This window comes from Pezoporus wallicus, unplaced genomic scaffold (assembly GCF_028554395.1).
Source record: "Pezoporus wallicus isolate ANWC-B61680 ecotype Strahan unplaced genomic scaffold, APGP_CSIRO_Pwel_v1 contig_3058, whole genome shotgun sequence".
In the NCBI taxonomy this organism is placed as follows: Eukaryota; Metazoa; Chordata; class Aves; order Psittaciformes; family Psittacidae; genus Pezoporus; species Pezoporus wallicus.
Window position 1 is genome coordinate 4,259,631 of NW_026641153.1, and position 22,068 is coordinate 4,281,698.

The window sequence follows — 22,068 nt, forward strand, 5'->3', positions numbered from 1 at the left end:
TCCTTTTGGAGCAAACTGAAATAATGTTTTACAACCCCAGTTTTATTTCACAAACATGTACCTTCCATCCAAAAAAGATAATTTAATTGTGTCCTTAGGAAGAATTCATCTATTTTTAAGGCCCCTATCATGTGTTTCTGGGAACCCTAGGGACAGCGTTTCACTTTCCTAGTTAATAATAAAAATCAATTGCTGGCAATATCACATCAAAACAAAAGGGGTGGAATCAGAGAAACTACCCAAAAGTTTACCTTTGTAGGAAAGCTTAAGTCTTGGGATATTTTGTTTTGATGTTCCAGTGACTGGAAGGAACAGCATCACTAAAGATAACAGGCTGCAGGCATGTGGTACTTGGAAAGCTCTCATTCTGCTCTCTTCTTCTGTATCTTCTTTTGCACTATGGTGAAATATCTCCCCACTTTTCAAACAATCCAAATTTAATCTGGAAGAAAAAAGAAAACATCTGTAGATTTTTTTGCATTGTTATATAAATAATAATTCTGAAAACAAGCCAGACCTATCTTTAAAGAGTAGCTCATTTAATACATTTGCTAAAAAAGTAAGTTCCTCTAGCATAAATTAAAATGTTGTAAATATCTTTAACACTAAACTTACACAATTTGAGGTTGGAAAAACATGTAAACCTCTCAAACACCAATGTCTAGCATAGCTGAAGTTTAAGGAGAAATTAAATTAATGAATTACCCATAAAAATAACACTTTCCAATAAAAAGTGACCATGAAACTTGTTAGTTCATACTGCTTCATTGGATATCTTCATGTTTTATAACTCTGTCTTTATCTCAGTATAACAGGTATGTATGTTTATGCTATGACTAGAAGAAACTGTAATATCTCAGATATCATGGGTGTACAAGCTGAGCTAACAGTGAGTACATACCCATCATAAACTTTCATAAATAAACTAAGAAAATTGGATAAAGCAAGAAGTTGTGTTTAGTTTTAATAGAGAAAAAAGTCAATGCAGCTGATGGATTTAAATGTGCTCTCAGGATGATATTTCCAGCAGAATAACTGCCTCAATTCACCCACCAAAATGTCCTATAAACTTTAATGAGTGGTTCACACTGGGGTCAATAGGCTGATACGGGACTTCAGTAGCACAGTGTGCAACTAAGCCAGCTTTGCAACACTTTTCACTAACTAACAGTCATTCATATTCTAGAAATCTTAAAATGTTTACAAATGAAAGTAATTATCACTGTCCTTATATTCCCTATGCAAAAACAGAGTCATAAAACTGCAGTGAACCTACTTCCTCAAGGTCACACAGCCACCACAGTAGTTGAACACAAAGCAGCAACAGCAGTCCTGGTGTCCTGCTCATACCTAGTTGTAAGAGATCCCTTTTGCCCAATAACTCCACTTTTGAATATTAAAATTATTTCAAATGACATCCTGAGTTATGAAGGCAGAATTTGATGGTTAATAAATCACAGAGATCAGGGTATGAAAATATTTGCAAGACCAGATCATCCCCCCTGCAAGTGCATGATACCAGAGGTCAAGGGAGACAGCTTGTGAAATGACAAATGTCAGTGTTTGAGTAACGCTGTAAATCAGGGAGTAAGGAAATGTTATGGTTAGTGGTGAGATTAATGGCTCATGACTTGCCATGAAAATTCTTTTCTGAAAGGTACTGAAACAGCCTGATTAAAAGAGTAATCCTAGTGCCCACATAAGCCAGCATTTGCATGGACATCAAGGGAAAGGCTCCTTCTGAGCCTAGGAGAGTCACATCACAGAGCACAGCCCCTGAGTTTCTCTAGCAGTCTGGCACATATGCTCACGGCAGCACTGCTGCCAAAGCACCTCTGTGAGCTGCAGAGGCATCCAGAATCAATTTAGCACCTCATGATGCAGGCTGTACATCCTTCCTGGCATGAAGGGACTGGAAAGAAGACCCCTTCATTTCTCTCTGCCGGAGGAAACCTCTCTCAGAGGAAGCTGGAGCTCTCTGAGCCTCCAGACCTTCTGTAAATAGCAAGAGACAAGGGAGTGTGCAGGAAGGGCATGACAGGGAAACAGAGAGACGGAAACAATTTGTAAAACCCCCAAAGCATCATTCCTATTGCAGAACACTGAGCTTCTGTCTTCTCAATCCCTTCCTCAATGCTCACATTCAGCTTCCGAATGAACTAGTGTCACTAGTTGTTTTTTTTTGGACAAGTGTCACTACATATTCATGAGATGACTTGGAAAGAAAACAAAATAAACATGAAATGCCTCTGGTTCATCTTTCCCTTCATTAGAGTATAAGATCTCAAGGGAAGGTCCTCGCTTCTTCCATGCCAATACATCTATTTGTGTTTGGACTATGAAGGCCTGATACCAACTAGACTACTACAGGACTTTATCACCTTAATGAGATTTATTTGGGAGGGAAAAAGGGGAAAAGAAAGGAAGTGAAGAAGAGGAGGACTATATTAAGACAAGAGGCACCAGCCCTCTTCATCTTCAGTGGGATGATAGAGACAAACCATAATTCAAAATCAGCAATTAAGAGGGAGTCACTCACTGCAAGTATGTTGAGAAGTCATGGCTTAAGGGTCTGGGCCTCAGCCAATAAGGAACTCACGAGAGGATATGGGGCTTATTTTCTTGAGGCAAAGCACAGTGAAGAAACAGGACTAAATTTGCCAATTACAGAAAAAAAAAACAGTTGCTTGAACACACTGTCATTTGCGTAATTAATTGAGGATGAGCACCAAACTTGCCTCTTTGGCCATACCTCACAACCTCATTTTTTCATGTAGGGTTCTTTTGTTTATGGAAACCTTTCTTCTTCTTCTTCTGTTATTTTTTTTTGGGTTTTTTTTTTTTTTGGTTTTTTTTTTAGTTTTTAACTTTACTCTTTTATTTGAATAATGTCTGTGAAAAAACATTTGCTTTAATTCCTGACACAAGGAGGTTAGTTTACACTGGAGACAGCTGCTCTGTGAGCTTGAGCCAACCCCATCTTGTCCTAGATTCATTGCAATCTGGCCAGATTGTCACATATATTTTTAGTTTATGATGATCTTCTAACACAATTCCAGCTTCCACAGAAAGTCCTTCCAGCAGCCTACAGACTAGCTCAGGTTAATGAACTTCAGACCAACTAACTGGCTATTAATCTTCAGGAAATATTCTTCCTCTCTGTAGCATATGTAATGTCAATCAGTGTCCTCTGCTGAAAACAGCCATAGTCACGCTGCTCAGAAGTAATCAGACCTGTGAACAGAAATAAAATATAAAGCCTAAAAGTAAATCTAACTCCTCCGTTCTTTCCTCCCCTCAAAAGTAAGAAGAGCTTTGTCAGAGGAGGAAAAATTATTGTTTCCTTTAGTTCTTCGATACTTCTGCTAAGCACCAGCACACTCTAAAGCTTCCTCATTATGAAGAGACCCAAAATAAATGAGGAAAAAGCGCTTGAAAAGAAAACCGATGAGGCTAAAACTGCTTTCCCACTTTGGCTTCAGCTAGGAAATATCTGCACTGTGTTAATTATCACCTGTGAGACCGACTGGGAAAGGAAGGTATGCATACACCTCGCTGAAATACGGGTATTCCCAGTGGAAAAAAAGGAGTTTTTATTTGCCCCTCCTGGGGGTGGAAGGCATGATGCTGAAGGGGGAGCTGAGAAGCCTGGCTCCATCCTGCTAGGACCTCCTTGTGGGGCTTGTAAATTCATAGTGGATTATAGGTTAAACCTGCCAGAAGGCAACGTGTAGATCTGCCATCTTGTCAGAGAGAAGGGGCTGGATGTAACCAGCACATACATGATACCACGTCCCTGAAATGAGGTGTCACATCCCTGCAATTGGTCAGATTTAGTGAAGCCTATAAAACAGATTGCTCAGTAGCTACTGTCTGAAACAGGGAAACCTGGAGCCAATTTACTAAACATAATTTATTCCAGGCCCTTTGTTGTAATAAACAGAGCTCTTCAGCCTTCTCAAACGATAGACAGTAGGGAGCTCTGTGCTCACGGGAGTCTTTTTCAGATCCTTCAGCTCAAACCTATCTAAATCTCACATTCGCAAGTACTGTATAGGTTTCCAACTTCTCCTGGCGTCATGAAGTCCAGAGCTGGAAGGACTGTGACCCATCCTCAAACACACACAATTTTTTAACAGTAGCTCGTATAACTCTCAATGTAATTCCATAACAAAACCTATGCCGAATTAGAGTATAATTTAAAACCTGTCTCCAGCACTAGGTCTCTGAGGCTATTAGGAATTTTGTACTCCAACAAAGAGGACAATGAAAACAGCCTGCAGCAAATACAGGAAAAGTGATTAACCAAATGGTACGGCACAGTTATACTGATTCTAATAGCAACATTGCAAATTGCAACTACTGCAAATCCAGAGCAACTTTTGAGTTGGCTCATGATGATTTAAAAAAGCTGGAATAGAATAGAAAAAATTTCTGATAGTCACAATGGACTGATAAGCAAGCTGAAGAAGTTACCTAGCCCATTTAGTCTCAACATGTAAACTACTGTGTCTGATGCTGGAATTTTTCTTCTCATCTACCCATGTCTGAGATCTTGGGGTTTATCTTATTTTTCCATGAAGTGAGAAGAAAGTAAAAAATGTCCCTTGCAGACATCAACCAAGTAGCATAAGTGGCCTGTTAGACAAACATGCTGCTTTAAAAGATTTAAAAATTAGCTGCAAAAAGAAACAGAAAGGACCCCACCGACAATTCTATTTTATTGAAAGGTATGTTATCCTTTTGATCATATACATGTACCTAATATATGCATATGATATAAGCATACAAATTTAAAGCATATTACTTTAACTACAAATATATAGATATATGTTTCCAATGTATTTACCTCTAGATGTCTCACATAAATTATCACACATATTCCAAAAGAAAAATGTCTATGGTTGTCTACAGTGTATTTCAAAACTATAATAATGAGCTGGATATTCAATATTCAGCGTTAATAAAGGGGAAAAATAGAAGAGTATGTGAGTCAAAATGGATAACTCATAAAATAGACTAAAAATAAAATTATATCTCCAGGCTTACTTGACATTCTTAAATTACTTCTTAAATAACAAAGATATTCATCCAGAGCACACTGAAACGATGTTCCTTTTCCCCTTAGGTAGATGGTCTGTTGATATATTGCCTGGCAGAGGAGGCTTTTCTCTTCATTGTGCAATCTCAGTTTAAAGCTAATTCCATCCAAGAACTGGTAAACAGTATTATTCATCACTGTTCTCCCATTTATTAAGTAGCTTTTGTGCTGTTTATAGTGCAGCAAATGTTCTTTTCCATGTTCTCTCTTTTATAAAGGGTGATCAGTATTACATTACTTCCCAACAAAGATTACTAAATAAAAAGACAATAGTACAATCTAAAAAAAAAAATAATCCTACATTAGGTGATTTTTTTAGTTTGTTTTAATTAAATCTTTAAGTTTAGTAGATCTGGTTTAGATAAGGTTTTGTCATGAAGCAGACTTTGCTGTTGTTAAATACCCAGATGAAAAGACTCATATGAAGCATAACCCAGTTTATAATGAGTTTTACAAAGCTTCACAGGCTTTACCTTCACTGAGCTCCTCAGAGGATTAATACCCTATCCATTCAACACCAGTAATTTGAAGGCAAGAAAAATCTCTGTTCTAATTCCCACTTGAGAAGAGCCAAACAGAATAAAGAAAAATGAAGGGACTGAGAGACAAGGGGGATGCAACTAAAGGAACAAAGAGTCAGAAAAAAACTTTGTTTTTATTGCAGACAACCATCTGATAATAAAGCTCTCCAATGGATAGAAAATATATTTGAGGATTACATTAGATTTTTAGTTCATTAAGCTAAAGATAAACTCAAGCAGAAGCAAAAATGGTGACTATGGAAGTGAAACATGAGAGAAGAATGAACTCACTTATTTGGTTTATTTTTTATAATTTTCTTCATCTTTCTGAAATCTACTGATGGAAGCATTTCTAAAAGGCATATAGCCTGTTTGGAGATGAATACTGGTAAGAATGGATAACCTTTCTAGAGGAGTCTGTCACATTGCTATGAAGAGCTTATCTGACCATGAAATTTACTATCAGGCACCTAAAATTATAGGAAATGAGCACTTTATCGTCAAAATATACCAGGATATTTTTCAGGTCAGAGTCAGTGGGATCAGGATTACATGCAAAGATTTCCCATAGACATAAAAGCAGTCCTTTCAGAATGTGGCAGATAGACAGCCGTGCACACAGACATGTATATCACTAGAAACAGTGATTCTGAGAAGTTTTATCTGTGGCATTGAATCTTTTGTACATACAATGCATAAATCCAAGACTGATGATAAAACAAATGCCTCTAACTCTAATTCTTTGTACACTGTGTCTCCTTAAGAAAAAAGAAAGACCTGTAGTTTTGCAGTCTATAGCCTGTTTCTCAAACACAATGTCTATTGACCAAGAAAAAGTGTGGGATGGAAAGCAACTTGTCAGTTGATAATGATATTGCAAAGAGGATGTAGGCAAACAAATAAAATGTCCCACCAGTCAGATGGACAACTGAAGTCTTTCACACACAGATACCTATATGCCTTTCACTCTAAAGTTAGATGCATATGCATCTCAGATTCTTTGTTTCTTTTTTGCTGGTGAAAGGAACTGAGACTTCAGATTTGGCAGCGTTCAATGCCGGGTAGGACAGGACCTTGAGCAACCTGGTCTAGAGGGATGTGTCCTCTGCCTGTGGCAGAAGGATTGGAACCAGATGATCTTAAGGTGCTTTCCAGCCCTAACCATTCTATATTACAACCATGCTAACAGCTTCCCATAGGCTCTTTATTTAGAACGAGAGCACACTAAACATCTGCTTACTAAAAAAAAACCAAAACAAACTAAACACAGGACAAAGAAGAGAGCAGAGTACAGCGCAATTTAGCAACGTGTAAGAATCAAAAGGAACCCTAAGCCAAACCTCAGTGTTACATTATTTTAAGTACAGCATGTTTCCCCTGCAAACCACAAAAAAAAACTTCTTGAGCTATGAAAATTGATTCTAAGATGGAGTTTGTAACTTTGGTATCCAAGAAAAGAAAAAGGCAGGAGGACAAGAACTAGAGACATTAATGAGAAGGTAGACTAGATGAAAACCGCTTCCTGCTGAGCACTATGACGTCTGAAGGTTTCCAAAGAGAGCCAGAGAATTTTCCTCTGAAATGTCTGTCAGCACCTGCAGCACTTTGGAGTGGTTTGGCTCAGCTCTGAACAAAGCAGACAGGGAGAGAACGCATGCAGGAAGCTTTGTCTCTGGAACAGCCTTGGCCTTCTGTTGGGAAAATACTGAAAAGCCAAAAAAGTGTCATGATGGCCATCAGAGAAAAGAAATGCTCATTTTGGGGAGACCTGCTTGAACATTTAAACACTAACAGATTGCATTTGTCCTGCTAGAACCTGAATTAACCCCAGGCAGTACTGTCAAGTCAGCGAAACCACTGACCCTGCAACTACCATTCTTTTGCTGGAAGAAACATACACCTACAATGGCCAACTCAAAGGAAGGATTACAGACTCTTTTTCACCTCCAGGAATACTTGCCAGTGTTTGCTATGGAAAAACTCTTCCCTGTGCCTCTTTTCACAGGAGACCTTTCAGCATCTGCAGAGGTGGAGCAAGAGTCCTCTAGCCGTGACAGTTCTGTTACTGGAGAATTGGACTGGCTGGTATTTCTGGGGTTACGAGTGGCAAGGGGGTGTTATTTTACAGGTTAGTTACTTGAAAAGAGAATTGCCCTACCATGTATTTTGTATGCTCTTGAAAAAACACAGCTTGATGGGAAGACAATGTTGCACTCTAGTGAAATTTGTTATGAATCAATTCCGTACTTAATTCTAGGCACAATTCAGCAGCAAGGTAAGTAATATAAAATATTCTGAAAGCACACAGTCAGTGAGCTGTCTGCAAGATTTATCTACATATACAAATAAGTAGTGCTCTTCTACCCTTGGTCCAACAAATTCAAGCCGAAGCCAGCTCCTACTGTTGTATAGCTCCATTAATTGCATACTATATGACAACATATTACACATTTCAGCTATACACGCATCAGAGGCACCACCAGACAGCCAATTCTGTGTGCAGACAGAAATGGTTCTGCCCATGGCTACCCAGCCCATCCATACAATCATAACCCAGCAGAACCTACTAAAAAACACCAAAAACCAGAATAAGAAAACAAAACAAACCCTCTCCAAGAAAAAATAAATAAAGGAATGAAGATTTATATATACAAATATATTTACAATGTTAATTTCATTTCACAGCAAAAACTTCATTGTGCTAAAATCTGTAGCTAGACTTACCTGATATAAGCAGAAATGTCTTGCCAGATAGTTTAGAACTCTGCTTAAATGCTTGTAAGGACTCAGATTTCTCAGCTCTATCTAAAAGCTGCCTATAGGACTCTCAGAGAAAACTGGAATGTTATGAATATTAAGGACAGACAACTGCATGCTATAGCTGGCATCTTAAAGTTATTATTATTAATTCTTTCTATTGTATTAATCCTGACAGGATGTTTCATTAACTGCCAGTATTACCTAGTTCATTGTCAGTTGTGTAAAAGTCTGACCTAATAGTTTTCAAAAGAATTCAGGATAATAGAGTTTAGCGATGGTTAAAAAATATGCATTTCATATGGCAGCTGGGCTTTGATCAAATATGTTTGCTCTGTATCCAATGGCATATTTTCATAGAATTCCTTTCATCAGTGTATGGCCTCATTATTTGATGCACTGCCAGTGAGCTCTGTATAGCACAGTCTGCAGGGCTTTAATATATAAACTACAGTATAGGGAGAGAAAAGCCGAAAGGATTTTAATTTACACTTCCAACAAATTTCTGTTTAATAATTCATACTCTACACTTCAACTCTATTGGAGGAGGGATTTTATAAAGGTTTTTTATATCCATTGTCCAACTAATTTTGGATCAACATTTTGTGCAGCCAATATGTAAAACGATATGCACATGAATGTGTACACTACAATGCAGTGATCTGTGTTGGCACATTAACCCAGTTATTATATTGTTAGTCTGCATGCCTTTGCTTTCTTCCTAGGTTTTTTTTTTAAAGGTTTGGTTTGATTTAATTTGCATTTGGAAGACGTGTGACAGGGCATCAGCAGAGCCACTGTAACACATCCCATTTATAAGCTTACATGTCACTAACTTAATGTGGATCTCTTCCTCTTGACAAGTTTCCCTCAGGTACTGATCACCACAACACCCGAGCAGTTTAAAAGCCTTAACGGCTCTATTCTTTACTCTCTATCCTTGTCATTATGGGTTAATTGATTTTTTATAATGTTTCCGTAGGAGATGACATCATTTGCATAAGGTCACGCCAACACTTAGGACCAGTACCCACATCCCCTTGATGTCCAGGCAGTGCCTTAGTCACCCCAGCCAGCGACTTCTCACCAGGGACTATAGATTGCTGGCCGTGATTCCTGTGGCGAGATCCATGACCCATATACCACTTATCACAGCATTTTACTTTTGATTTAAGCCCTTGGAAAACTGCAGAAAATTACAAGCAATCACAGTTTCATTTTCCATAAACAAGAGCTTCAGAAAGCTGCGTAAGGAGTAACTTACCACCAGTGTGAGTTCAAACAGCAGGTTATCAAAGATTTAACAGTCCTGTGTTCACTGATCATCAACTTTGCCATTTTCAAGGGTTAAGGCATGATGTTATCAGACCTTAAGAGAAATTTCTGCTTGTGTTGCAGCAGAAATCAAATTGTATTTGGTGCAATAGAGTTGTTTTGTTGGTCTATTTTTAAGCTGCTTTGTGAATGGTGTTAGCAGTTCCTGGAATCTGAAACAGCCATACTGAAAAAGAAAACAAGAATTCAGGCACTGCCACCTCCATTCAACGCAGAACTATTTCCACTTTGGTTTAAAACCACAATAACTTTCCTTTGTCTCGTGAGGACAAAGTGAGGACACAGAGTGCACAGATGAATAAATACTTTGCTGAAAAATAGCAAGGCTTTTTAGGCAGTTAACCAGTTAGTTACATTGGAGTTGCCATAACCAGAAGATTAATACAAAGAAGGTAGGATGTAAAACACCATCTCTAAATGCCTTTTCTCAGTAGACACTTGTCCCTGAAAAGATGAGGCAGTCTTGATCTTGAGGGAGTTATGAGGCTTCATTCCCTACAGGGATGTTCAACACTGGAACAGGGGTTCAGAGAAGTTGTAGATTCTCCATCTTTTCAGACATGTGAAATTCAACTGGACATGGCTCTGAGCAACCTGATCCAAAGCTGAAAAGCACCCAGCCTTTGAGCTGCAAATGGGACCATATGACTTCCTCATGTCCCTTCCAAACTGAATTTTTCTATTAGTTTTTTAAAAGCTAAATAATGGACAAAGGAATAACTGAACAGGATCACGCACTGAAGGCCGTCAGCATCATCCAAAACCTTTCCACTGACCAACTTCCAGCTCTAACAGCCATCAAATGGCTTTTCTTACTCTCTAGTCATCACTCTTATCTTTCCAAGGACTTCTGATGAGGGCAACACATACCTGACCTGCACACAAATCAACTCCCTTACTACTGAAACCCGACTGAAATTAGGAATGCCTTCTTTTTTCAAAACTGTCCGAAAGTAGCAGTAACTGATTCACAAGCAGGTCATAAAACCCTGTATCAAGAATAGTAATGTGTGCACAGGACAAGTGAAGTACACACAGAATAGGTACAGACATTTCATTAGCTATATAACTTAACACAGTATCTCATGGCTGGAGGATACCATTTACCCACACAGTTCTGCTTTACTCATCCCGTGAGAACTAAATACGAAACCAAGTGTTGAAACTATTGACACTGTATTTGAAATAATGCTTTTGCCTGCACTGATGAGACAAGAAGGGGATTTCTTCCAGGATTCCCCCATTGGAGCTCAAAGAGGAAGCTAGATGAGAAATACCACTGGATGGACAGCTGACACCCAAACCAAGCCAATAAGTTCTGCTTACCCAGAAGACAAAATATCAACTCTGTGTCCCAGCCTAACTTCTCTTTTCTGTCCAAATTCTGTTAGTCCTTCCTGCCAGTCTATCATTTCCCAATTGGATCAAGAAGGGAAAGCCACTCTAGTTACTACATTAAATGCTTCAGAAGGTTGTGGGGATTAAAACTAGAAATGATTTGGCATCTGTGCTGACTTAGCTAGAAAAGGGAAGTGGTGGAGAAGATTAAGTTGTGTTTCCATAGCCATGGCTGAGCAGGTGGCAAACATCTACCACAGGTGCTTGCTCTATAAAGGATCCCACTCCCTGGTAAAACAGGCACCCCTCAAAGAAACCAGGGCTTAAAGATATCCAAGTCTCTTTACGTCAGATGAGCCCTATGTAAGTTATTAAACCCCTTGGGATCATTATGATTAACTATCTTTCTTAAGCTATTCCCCACCAGGCTTTAGTGCTTTCAAACCACTGACCCCTTGAAATAAAGAGGTAGATTTCTCTTTTCACAGCTGTGACTCAACACAGGGAGGAATTCAGAGACATTTGAAAGCAAAGCCTGGCAGAATTTAAAACAAAATCCTTCAATGACAGATTCAGAGAGTGATGGCTGCAGCTGGAGCTTGCAAATATAACAACTAACTAAATGAGTATGTTATTATTCTAAAGCCTTACATAGGCAGACCCTGTGAAGGGCAATTTCGTCACAAGGAACCAGAAAAACAGAACTACTAGAAATAAATCATCAGGAAAACTAGATATTGGATGCTCAAAAGGAACCTTGGTGCATGGGTCCTTCAGCAAACTAAATGGTAACCACCTCCAAAATGAGATAGGTGATAACCTATTAGATAAATTAATCCTCAATTTTTTAATACTTGCTTTTTTAAATCTGCAGTGCAAAACTGAAATTCCTGTGCTTGGAGAGGAATAAACCACTAATAACATGTAGTTAAAACTTATATAATACCTTTTGTACAATCAATTTAAAATATACAGTAACTAGTACATATATTATTGAGCTTTGCAAAGGAAATGTATTTCTGTTATTCCATTTTCACAGCTGGGGAAGCTGATTCTAAATGTATTCAGGAGGACTTGAAGTGAATAAGGAGTAGAATCAGATTATATTAATTAAGAGTTATCAATGCCACTGTCTTAACCATGACATTCTTCTTTCTACCCAGTCGAACAGGTTTCCTGACACAGCATATCAGTTTTAAATGAACATGCACAAGTGTAAAGATGAACTTTATAAATTATCTTGAAGATACTGAAACACAGAACACAGTTATGGAGGAATAAATCTATTGACCATCTTCACAGAGTACTGCAAAAGCAAAATAACTACTGGAAACTCTGCTTTCCTTGTCTGCTCAGCTGGGGTATGTGACTTTTATTAATAGCACAGGGGATAATGTACTTGCAGTCAGACCCAGGACTGACTGATGTCAACTGAAGTTCAACCATTCACATTAATGGGGATCAGCATTTGTCTGAGGGAATGGAAGTCTCTTAGACCTCAGGGTCATGAATCGACAAGCTATAGAACATTTTCTCTGTTGTGCTGACCATCCTCCATACTCAATGAGATCAGCTGTCTAGACCCTTATTCCCACTACAGATGCTTTGTGCCCCTCCTGAGGCACAGAAAGACTTCATTGCTAATTCTTTCCGAGTAATGTGCAATGAAGGATAAGGTCTCACAAGTCCCTTTCTAAGACACTCAGAACAGTCTCATTACTTTGGAACCGAGAAAAAACCTAGACATATACAAGCAAACTTTGAGTTTTGTTATTCTGGAGATCTGTGATTAACTAAGATAAATGGTGACAGAAGTGCCATTAATGACAAAATAAAGCCTACTGAAAGCAGTATCTAAAAAGAATGAAGATGACTAATAACTTGTACGAAGAAAAATATTGCTAAACTGCTATCGTCTCACACCATTAATGAACTGGGAGGAGGCAAAAAGCAGTTTTTCTTTCAGAAGGACTTTCTGGAAAAATACTTCTTCCAGCATTTTTTCTTGACAGGTTCCAGAGTATCTATTAGATATAGATGAGTGATAAAGATAAAACTCGTGGGTTGTAATCACTCTAATGATGAGCAAGCAGTTATTTCAGATGGCTTACACAAGTTTGTGGCTGATACCATCTGCCAAAACATGAAAATATGCAAAGAAAAACACTGTAGCAGAATTTTGTTCTTCTTAAGTAGAACAATTTTGGAAGTAAGGAAAGTTATAATTTTCACCATCATCATTAATACTTATCATATTTAGAGCAACAATAACAATACTCATAACCATAACTTTAAAAAAAAACTTTTTTGCAACAATTCTGCCAGATACAAATTTACATGTTAGGGATAATAAGAAAGTAGGCTGTTTCCAGTGACATTTGCAAGTTATAACTCAGCTCTGGAACATGCAGAGTGAGGCAATACAAAAAGGCCACTCAAACCTTGGCATCTTTATTCCTTTAGAGGCACCTCAACTACATTCTTGTTTTGCAGAAGTGCTTGTATAAATATTAAACAACACAAAACAATAAAAAGATAAGAATCCAGCATGCGAGGCCAATCCTAACAAAGGATGAGACAAGTTGAAGAAAAAAAAGTTTAAAATAAATGCCTTATGTGCATAATAAATTTCAATATTATGAGTCACTGAATAGACTCATGAACTACAAATTGACCATATCCCTTTTAACTTTTCCACATGATGTCCTGTCTGAAAAGCAGGAACATCTTCAGCAAACATAGTTGCTACAGCTGAATGTTTGCTTATCAATAGAGTATATGTACTGTAGTGCAAGTTACAGTATCAAAGTATGACTAAAGATTTAGAAAACAGTATGTAGGACATAGCAGATGTGCAGCTAGATCAGCAAATGCCTTCTGTACGTACTTGGAAAATTACCAGGATAAATTACCAAGAAAACAATGCAAATCTATTCCTCACAGTAACATAAGATGAAATGGAAAAGCTAAAAAAGCAAGTCTGCAAAACTATTCAGTCAATAACTGAGAAAGTAACCACATTTGAGCTTCTTTCAACATTAAAATTGTCTCCCAATTTGCTTTCCTTAGCAATATGTATCACCAAACACATTACTGATTTTCTACATTTAAGCAGTTCTGGGTTTTCTCCACCTTCAACATTCATTTCCTGTTCCAGATAAACTCTCTTACACAACAACTCTTTGCTTAAACAAGAATATAAAAATGTTTGTAATGGCAAGACTTATGGCTCATCCAGTCTAGTAGTCTGTTTTTAACAGTAAGTGTAAGGAAGAATAAGAATAGAACATTTACATACGATATTTCCCCACCCTTAGTGCTCCCCCTTCTCTCTATCTATTTTCAGCTCAGATTTCCTGAGCCTATTGCAGCCTGCCTCTTTTGTAACCCCCAAGTAGATATCACTTTCAAGTACTTGTCCAGCCTCCCTCTGAGCCCTTGTAAAATTCTTGCATCTGCAACACCATCTGGCAAACAATTTTGTATGTCTGCTACCCAATGTGTGAAGAGCCATTTCCAATACCAACAATGCAATGTGACAATGTATGAATTTACCCTCATATACCACAACCTTCATAATGTTAGCAGAAAGTATATCCCACTGGTCAATAAAAGTAAGATTCTGATTTAGTTGTAATGATCATTCAGATGCTTTAACATGAGACACATCATGTTTGTTACTTCATTATTTTACTTTGTATGTATTTTTACAGAATGGCTGGGAAATTAAAGAGAAAATTGGTCAGGAAAAAAATAAGATGATAATAGTGGTCAGCACCAATGAGTGTTTGCTGCTGAAGAAAAATATCTTGCTATGGTCACTGCAGAAGATGAGATGTGACCATAACTAAATCTTTGGTTTATTTCTTTTCCTAAATCCAGGAACAACTTTCAACATTCAAACAAAGATTTTTCCAAGGTTGGCAAATCCATGGGTGGGGCAAAACCACAGCTTGGATCACTGAAAGAGAAACCGTCCAGGTTTTACAGCCAACAGTGGCTCAACACCAGCAGCAGAAGCACTGCTTCACTCATCATTCCTGGTGAATACCTTCAGGCAGCAGGATGGAAAAAGCATCCCAGTACCCAGCAGTCAGGTGCCTTGCCTTTCCCTGGCAAGGCCCTCTGGCTCTCTCACACTGAAGCAAAATTCATTTTTACTGCATGAAATGGCCAGGTTTTCTGACATCCCGTACTCCCATTATAAATGAAATAAAAGGAAGGGAGGGAGAGGAGGGAAGGGGTGAGAAAGGGGTTTACTTTTGCATAAGTTGATAATATATCTTTAAAATCTTCTGTTCTCAAAACTATTAGGATCAATAATTTAAGAAACGTATTTTAAGATCTATGCTATAAACTCATTATGTGGAAATACTTAAAAGCTCTATTAATCTTCATGTTTCAAGGTGAGAGCACTGTAAGAAACAGCCTCTTGCACAATTCAGAACAGTAAAATTGCGAAGATTTATGCCTTCCATTGAAACATCCGGTCTTACCCACTCTTGGTGCCAGAATGGCAGACTAGATGAACTACTTGCTTATTCCATTCAGGCGCTTCCTTGACTCCTGGATTTTATGTTAAGACATGATGAACATCTTACTCCCACTGGAGAATTTTTTCTCTCATGAAGTCAATAGGTCAGAACTTGAAATTTACAGCTCATGAAAGGGATTCCTCATTTGAGTTTGTCACATCCTACTGGATCAGTAGATGTATATAAATACTAAAAAAAACAAATTTATATACTTTATATACTCCATACTTCATATACTCCATAATTCATATATGACCACATACTTCATACATCACTCCATACTTTATATATACTTAGTCATTAATATAAGGGATGGTCAAAATACAGCTTCTTTAGCAATACCTGACACAGTGAATTATAAGGGGTTACATCTCATAAAAACGTTACAGCGAGCATTGTAGAAAAGAGTTCATTTCCTTTTACAACAAAGTTTTCAAGTTAGCATTATAAACTATAATTATTCCAAAGGACCAAATTAGTTCTATTTACTTACTTAGAATTAAAAATTATTTAGTTCTTTTCATTACATCTATCAAAAGTCAAGTTTCAAGTTACATTAGTATCTGCATTGTATCATGATAATGTAATGATATTTCTGTCATTGCCTCGTGAGTTTCAGAGCTGTTTCAAAACATTACACATATTCAAAATTTCCACAACCTTTTTAATCAAAAACTAACATTAAAACATTAACAGAAAATATTACACTTTCTGGAAAAATTAAAAAAAAAAAAATAAATCTTTCTAAGTTTTAAACCAAAAAAAGTTACACCTCCTTTTTCACTTACAGCTACTTTTAAGATTTTCCAAAGGAAGGTACAATTTGGCTTTGATCCTGTTATTGCAAAGTGCCAGAAATACCTAATTATAGCAGGGAAAATGTTGTGTGCATGCACATGTATGTGTTTGTCTACAGTCTGCATGGGTAATTGAAAAATATCCAAAACATACACACAGCAAACCACATAATTAAAATTACTCTTATGCATAAATTTACTCTAGTAAATTTATCTTTAAATTAGAAAATAATGGAAGGACAGCAGAGACTTCTCAGTACTAAAACATAATGCTTCATTTAATGAGTAATCCCTGGAGCACATGGATGTTTACCTCACTCTGGGCGAGCTCAAGTGCATGGACAGACAATTACAGTACTTCAGCTGATCCACAGTAACTTGTAAAGCAGCTGTAATGCAATAACATTCTTTAATGGGCTTTATAGACTGCATTTCTGTATTTTGCTCCATGCCAGTATGACTTTTGACTCCCAAATATTAAACAGCTAAAACATACCAGTATGTTCAAAGTTAGAAAGCCTGAATCTGGGTCCACAAAGTGATAGAGACTCATAAAAACTGGAACTTATGTCTGAAGTCTCTTCAAGTTTGGCAGGTACTGTGTCTGAATCTGCTGTGCCTTCAGAAAAATAAAATAGTAGTTTATTTACTATTTTTTAACACAAGATTTCACAATAGGAAAAACACAATACAGTTAGGTGGTATTGTTTCTTAGATGAATAATGGCTGGAAAGCAATTTTATTAATATGGCCAATTGCTTGAATAGAATCCAAAATAAAAGAAGAAATTAAAAACATAGGCTGTATATTAATAGCAAATGCTGACAAATGGCTTCTGAGAGTCTCCAAGTTTCACTTTGGGAGAATGGCAGAAGGAGAAAAGATATTGCTAAAGCTTCACTTGCAACCGCTTTCATACAAGTGCCTGTTGTCAAAGTTCTGAGACTGATATTTGGTAAAAACACAACTTAAATAAAAGAAAATCTATTAGATTAATCAAGAGTTACACTGAATAGCTTTCTTTCAGGTGTGTTTTAATGTTTCATCATGTACACATGACAGAGATTTCATTGCTTTGGTCCTGTTCTGTATTTTGCAGGGGCTATTGAGCACCTTCTTCACTGTGATGACTCTTCACTTCTCTGTGAAATCTGTGAAAGCTGAATGCAGCACTTCAAAATACATATTAATTTTCTAGGCTTTTAGACTTTAGATTAAGATCTTATTTTTCTATAAATTTGTATTATTTTGTAAGGAAAGTTAATACAAACAGAAAATATACACTGTATTGCCTTGGAATACATGAACTCTAGAAACTCAGGAATGCTCACTTTTCCTGCATTTTTTTCAATGTATGTGATCCAAACTTCTGTCTGCCAGTGTAAGAGCCATTTTAAAGTGATTTTTAAAGTTGTTACATCCATAATAGTCTAAATACATAAATGATAAAAGATTGACAGAAAACTAACTTGTGCATACTCAGATAAAGGCATACAATATATATATATGTTTGTCTTGTTCCAAGGGAACTACTGTGATTCACAGCACCTGAGTATGAGTTTTGAGCTTATTACAATCTTATTTCTTAAATATTAAAAGCAGAATGCATTTTAGAGTTTTGACTTTTTTTATTAAATGAAGCAGAAAGTACAAATTGATGGTCATATGTATTTTTGTTGGCATAGCTCTGTGTTTCACACAAGCATGGCTGAAGTATCAAAATTCCTTCAAATACTTATCTCTTTTAACGATAACTACAGCTGCACTCAAAAGCTGCTGCCCTTTGTATCACTTACATTCCCACAGGAATAAAAATCTCTGAGCGGCAAGGGTTTAAAAAAGGTATTCTTCTCAAGGCACTGGAGAAACACATAGTTTTATTCTTTTAATGCTACATAATAGTATTATTGGGCTAACATGCTGAAATATATGTCCTTTTTATTCTTTTCTTTCTCCTGAAATTTATCTACTCTCACATTATTAATCTGAAAACAGGCCAAAAGAAAAACCAGGGAGAGAGATCCAAAAATGCAGAATTCAAATACTGTCATTTAGGCCACTGAACATCTTCACTGGAAGCAATTTTGTCCAAGGCATAGAAATATTGAAAAAAGAAACATTATGAAGAGACCCTATTGAAAGCTGGTTGCTATCCATTTGTGATATCAAAGCAAATATGGATCTGTTCTGTAGATGAGGTTATAATGTACCTAGTGATATTGAAATAAATTGTTTAAACAGTCATATTTCTACATTTCATTTTTAAAAGGTGTGTGTTTAAATCCCATGAGTTATACAATGATAATCACAAATTAGTTCAAAATTATTTCTTTCATCACAGTAATACTGTTAGCTCTATTACCTAACAGTAATAGTGTTTTTAAAACCTAGTGACTATATTTGTTTAATCTAATACCCACATCCCTGGTTATCACTGCAGTTTTACTCATGCTGAAGTTATCTAATGTGCAATGCCATAGCTGTTTGATGTATATTTCCAAAACTAGAAAAAAAACAATAAGACCTAGAGACACATCACCACCTCTTGCAGTAATGTCAGTCACGCTATGAATAAAGCATAAGCTTAGAAAAACATCATCACCCAACAAACAAATAGCTTTTGCTGAACCAAATACATGTGTTTGGAATTATGCTCCCAAGCTAATTGGAGGCAGGCTCTGGTGCCGTACCACAGTTGAGAAATCCCTCCAACTGGTCACGCAGAGTTCATCACAACATGCAGCAGCAATTGCTTAAGTCTGGGGGCTGGAGGAACAGAGAGAAATCTCAGAAACCAGGCTGGGAAACAATGTTGTCATGTGCACAGACAACCTTGGTGGTGCTAGGAAGCCAGTGAGTACAGGGACCTGAGCAAAGCTGCCTGTAAAGCAGTGATGTGCCATTGAAATGCACAGGCCCCAATCTGAAGGAAGCTGGAGATGTAGAGCGGAAGAGCACAGGGGGAGATGAAGGGTATGTAAGAGCAAGAAAGGACGAGACCTCCTGAGCAAAGTGGAAGCCAGCACCTCTTCCTGTAAGTGCTGCCCCAAACCACCACTACATCAGTACTTGGATGTCAAGCTGGACTGGCACAAGCCTACACCTGGGACACCATGGTGATTGGTATTGGAAGGATTACTGCCTCTTGTTAGTATTCCTCTCAAAAACGTTAAAACACCTAGTCGGAACAGAAATTGCTCACTACCAAATAGCAAAAGTTGAATGGGAAGATGCATACCAGCAGCTGGCAGATTGTCTTTTCCAAAGAAACTATCAAACCCAGTCACAGGACATCAAAAACCAATGATTATGTTAATTACCTAATTCTAAACCTATGTTTATCTAGAAAGCTGTTGCTGCAATAGTGAGCTATGACTCCCTGGCATACCCAAGGACAGACAGAGAAATGAAACAACAACTAAAGGAGGTTGGTCAATCTCAAAAGCCTGCTCTAATTTTTCACAGTCTGTTGGTGCAAATAATGAACTGAAGGACACATTCACTGGGATCTAGCCCAGTCTGACATACAAGTTGGAGGACAGAAAACCCTGCAACAACTCCTCTCCTTCTTTTCCTGTGCTTCAGACTAACCCCAACTCTGTGTGTATCTTCGAGCTCAGCCTTGTCCAACATGTGCTACCAGTCAGGATGCTGCTTGTAAAACCCTCAAGCATTAATTCCACTAATTGGAGCATTCGAAATAAAAGCAGAACTTTCAGAGGCAATGTTGCCTTTCTGATGGCAACATGCTATCAGCGACAGCTAGGCCTGAGAATTCTTGCGTCAGTGAGGTATCGAGCTAACATGTCTTCACAAATACCATTTGACCCAACCAGCCAAACTGTGGACCTTCATTTATCTGTCTGTCAGCCCTGTTCAGCCCTGCTAGGTTGGACTTTGCCCAGTGCCACAGCTGGGAAGCTGCAGAAGATCTCTACAGAAAAGCACCTGCAAAAGGAGGGGGACACTTCAGGTCTGGTAAAATAGGTTTAATAGAGTTGGAAGTCTTAAAGGGCTGATCCGTTTACCCTGTGTGAACTGACGATAGGAACAATACCCAAACAAAAGACAATCTAACACAACTGTCACAACAAAGTCACTTCTGAAAGACATCTGACAAGGCAACATCTTTTTTAAAAATCCTCAGGATATTAACTGCATATTTGTGTGTTGCATTAAGAGGACTAACGTCATGACAACAGGTCAATTTAGCACAAACAATAGGCCAATAAATACTAGTGCTTTAAAATTATTAAATAACCATTTGTTCTTGCATTTATGTTGCTTCCAAATGCTGGCAAAATTCCTTCAAATAAACAAACAGCTGTTTTGTTGTTGTTTTTTTTTTTACTTTTAAAGATTACATGTTGCAGTAATTTAGGCAACTCTGGACATTTATTCCATTCATCTGAGGTGAAAAAAAACCAAAGACACATCTATCACATTTCATTTTCACTCTTAGAAAGCCAAAACAAGGTCCCTCCAGGGAATACAAAGTTTAAACTATCACAGCAAAACAAGATAGATTCTAGGACATATCTCTGGGAACTCATTCAATACACTAAGACAATATAATCTGATTTTTTTTTTAAGTATTATTATTTTTCATGTGGGACCATAGTTCTTTTTTGGTATCAAAGTAAAAAGAAAAATAGTGGTCAAATACAGAAGTGCAAAGTCTGCTGTAAAATAGTGTTCACAATATAGTTACTTGTTCTTCAGAAGCACCCATAAGAATAGAAAAACACAAGCAGTGTGACTGATTAGAAGCCTATCTGTTTTTTAAACTGTGCACTAAATTTACTGAGAAAATCTGAAGTATAAGATAAGTCACAGTACAAAACAGCATCAGCTTCTTGGCACTGTAGTTTTTAGTTTCAGTTTCTATAGACCTTTCCATAATGCTGTATCCATTGTCACAGCAGAAGCAGCTTAATGAAAAACAGAATTACATCCATATTTAGTTTTCCTTTTCACCCTCCTCACCAAGAAAAAGTAGGAAATTTATTCCAGAATCTTCAGTTTTAAAGATTTCTTAATCACACATGATGCATCAATTAGCTGGTTCATTCCTGTCCACAGAAAGCTCCTTATAGGAAAATGTGTTTGTTAGTAAATAATACTGAAATTTTTAAAACAGTTGAAAGAAGTTGTAACCCTCCTACAACTCAGTGAGGCTATTTAATAAGGCTGCATTTTAGATTTCCATTATGCAACAGAGAAGAAAATGAGTTATGTCAATAACACTGTCAGCAAGGTCAAGCCTCACAGGAATCCTTATGAATTCCTTCTAAAATTCTGTGTGGATCTGTAAACTATGTCATGATCTTACCTACCACATTGGTGAGGTGTGGAGCTTATTTTAAACAACTGCATACTGACAGCCTAATTCTCTTTTCACAAAGATGAACCGGATCTCTAGAAAGGCATGTAGCTGTCTCACAGCACAAAAGGTATCCATCAGGTAAATTGATTCTCCTAAAGAAATGAACTGCAGAAGTAAATATGAAAGGTTGTACTGAATCTGATTCGGAGAAATAAATACTGAAGATTCCATGGTCTAAATGCAACACATGACACTAAAATGAATGCTAATATATCTTTCCTCAAAAGATACATTTATACTTAGATCAAATATACAAATTGGTAAGAATATTATTACCCATGGTAATACTATTGCCCAT

The 22,068-nt window shown here is 37.3% G+C and overlaps 1 protein-coding gene across 3 annotated transcripts in view; it reads right to left on the reverse strand.

The window, feature by feature from the left end:
- Positions 1–22,068, reverse strand: part of SEMA3D (semaphorin 3D) — a 138,117-nt gene that overhangs the window by 93,345 nt on the left and 22,704 nt on the right. For all 3 annotated transcript variants that reach the window (XM_057422513.1, XM_057422515.1, XM_057422512.1), the window contains exon 2: positions 252–442. In XM_057422513.1, coding sequence (XP_057278496.1) covers positions 252–366 — 115 coding nt within the window. In that variant the 5' untranslated portion in view covers positions 367–442. The remainder of the gene's footprint in view (positions 1–251; positions 443–22,068) is intronic.